At 39.2% G+C, this 2,725-nt stretch overlaps 1 protein-coding gene across 1 annotated transcript in view; it reads right to left on the bottom strand.

Moving 5' to 3' along the window:
* Positions 1–2,725, bottom strand: part of DNAH5 (dynein axonemal heavy chain 5) — a 223,620-nt gene that overhangs the window by 128,922 nt on the left and 91,973 nt on the right. Inside the window, exons 33-34 of the mRNA XM_023532947.1 lie at positions 2,497–2,721; positions 928–1,100 (exon numbers count right to left, since the gene is read on the bottom strand). Coding sequence (XP_023388715.1) covers positions 928–1,100; positions 2,497–2,721 — 398 coding nt within the window. The remainder of the gene's footprint in view (positions 1–927; positions 1,101–2,496; positions 2,722–2,725) is intronic.

Raw genomic sequence — 2,725 nt, 5'->3', positions numbered from 1 at the left:
CTAGAACACACACAATGAAATCTCTGGCTAATCCTCCTTTCCCAGTTGAAAGTGAGCACTTCATTTGGTATCGCGATTGAGCAGAAGGAATAATCTAGCAGATGACAGTGCTATTACATCAAACTTTTACATTTTGACTGATAATATTTTCCATCTACATCCCAGACATTCATTCTGTGAAAACGATTGATATTGTGCTTCGGCTTCTACTGAGGCCAAATATTGACTTTAACCTACATTATTTTGTCCAAAATAAGTACTCGGTACACCCTGGAACAGAGTGTATACAATCGCCTGATGCCAAAAAAGTTCACATTAGCCATGGAAGGACCCTTATAGACAGCCGAGGTCACCTTACAGTAGAGGAAACTGAGTCTGGAGAAGTTGCATGGCGGCTCCCGATGGCACAGTTGGTAAATAACAGGCAGAGGGCAGAACTAAGAACTCCAGATGTGCAGGCCAATGTCCTCCCCACTGCCTGTCATCTGCGCTGACGCTCAATCTTTTTCCTGCTAAAAAACAATCTTTTTCCTGCTAAAAAACAATCTAAATAGTGTCTGTAATGACAACAGGTGCCATAGTCCCCAAAGCAGCCCCTTAGGCCCACCGTGATTTGCATGTATTGACACATGGCAATTCATGACCTTTCCTGCCCATCCAATGTCCACAGAGGTCATTTAAACTTTGCCTCTATAAAGACTGAAGGTAAAGGAAGCAAAGTCTGTTTCCAAAGATCACAAACTTAAATCCCATGTGAAGACACACATGTAAAGCTAAGAACACTGAATTTCAAAGACTTTGGTATAAAAGAGCTTATAAACCCTAAAGAGACATTAAGCAGAAATCCCTAAGCAGCTCCAGAGAATAAAAACGTCGGGGGGGCGGGAGGGGAAGAGAGGTTGTGGAACCAGAGAACCCTTCCATCACCTGTCTGTGAGCGGAGTTATGACAAGCCTGTCAGTGCAGCCTAAAAACTCATTCTGGTATATGAAAGCCACATCTGTGATGCGAATCATCATCTTGTCAGAATCTTCGTTGAAATAAAATCTGCACTGTTTCAGCCACTCGAAGTCTGTAGGGCTCTTGATATGCATTTGACACTGAAATGCAAAAGGTATATGTTAAAACTGGGGTAAGAGCCGCTTATTAAACGTGCACATTACGTTCACGTAGACCATAACGTGACGTAAATGGGAGTCGGGGAACCCCAGCTGCTTCGAGATGTCAGCTACATCGCCATCCAACCCATTCCTCTGCTGGTCAGCAAACGAAGCTACTTTAGAAGATGTGGGTACAGGAAAATGCACGAGAATCCTCTAATTACACTCCCCAATGTAAACAGCATGATATATTTTAATAGTAAGATATCTGTTTCTTAAATTTTACCCTTAAGTGCCCAATACCACAGTCCTAACCATGAAATACAGCCTATAAAAAGCAGGTTTTGGAGTTCTAAGATAGAACTGAACAATTTCATGAGGAAAAAAGGCATCTCTTGTGATTATGACAAAGTACACCGTTGGGTTTTTTTTAATCCATAAATGATGTTTCCTACGATTTGCAGTGGGCCAAATTTTCTAACACCTAATTGCAGGTTATTGCCCAGCAATACTTTTGTCTGAATTTTTTAAGCGAATTTTAAGCCACATTAATCATTTTTCTTTGACAAGTAAGAAATCTAAAATTACCCCGGGCCTTGTATTTCTCTAAGGGGCAAAGAATGTGCTTCACTCTTAAGAGGGGAGATTAGCACACCACAGCTTGAAGGTGCCACCTCTGTTTCCATTACATCAGAACCGGTCTTTCATAATCATGTTTACATAATGGGGTGAGACACGATCCAGAAAATTATTATGAAAATAAGAGCTTCCTGCCTCTTATCTAATGTCCTATGTTATATAGCAGAGGACAAATTTCATTTCTTTTCATATTTTCTATCTTCTATAGCCACTAAACTCTTTTCTCCCCTGTTTTCATTTTAAAGGCAAAGATCTGCATGACACCTGAATGTCACAAACTGTATTAGAAAAGACCATTTGCACTTAATGACATAAGATGTAGCAAAACTTGTTAAAGATGCGATTTATCAAAAGGCTTAAAGGAAGCAGTAAGAGGCTCTACTAGCAATATTACTTATTAATTCGGTAGCAGGAAACTGTTAATCTTCGACTAATAACTAAAAGGAACACAAGACAAGTGAAAGCTTTTCAGGATGCTACCTGACATTTTAGCATTAAAAGTAATCACATAAAAAATTTTAAAATAAAGTCTAATTGCTTCGATAGCATCTTAGCAGAGATTATCCGAATACGACTGAATTTTCAGCCAAGGACTGAAAAGAGAATCTGACAAATGAGCTCTCATCATGAGAAGATGACTCTTTGCCTGAATTTAACCTTTTCTTTGAATTCATTCAAACTAATTCCAGTGGGTAAATATAGATAGCGGCTAGTGTCTGTTTTTCTTTATATGCCACAGCATTTATAAAGCATTTACCAGGTCATCAAAGATATCCCTTTGGTGCACGTGAATAGTGATCAAAGTCTCATATTTGACTCGTTCGATGGAACTCAGATCTTTGGTTGTGATGTCTATTAAGGTATTTAGCAGCTCCAGGAAGGACTGATTGGTTTTCTGCATGATTTTTTTATCAAACTTGGCATTTCTAAGGGCTTCTTCTGAATCCCGTGTCCATATCATTTGAATTCCTAATAATCCAACCTTA

Source organism: Pteropus vampyrus, unplaced genomic scaffold (genome assembly GCF_000151845.1).
Source record: "Pteropus vampyrus isolate Shadow unplaced genomic scaffold, Pvam_2.0 Scaffold94, whole genome shotgun sequence".
NCBI lineage: Eukaryota > Metazoa > Chordata > Mammalia > Chiroptera > Pteropodidae > Pteropus > Pteropus vampyrus.
Note: the sequence above shows the minus strand (reverse complement) of the source record. Positions and strands in the feature narration are given on the sequence as shown.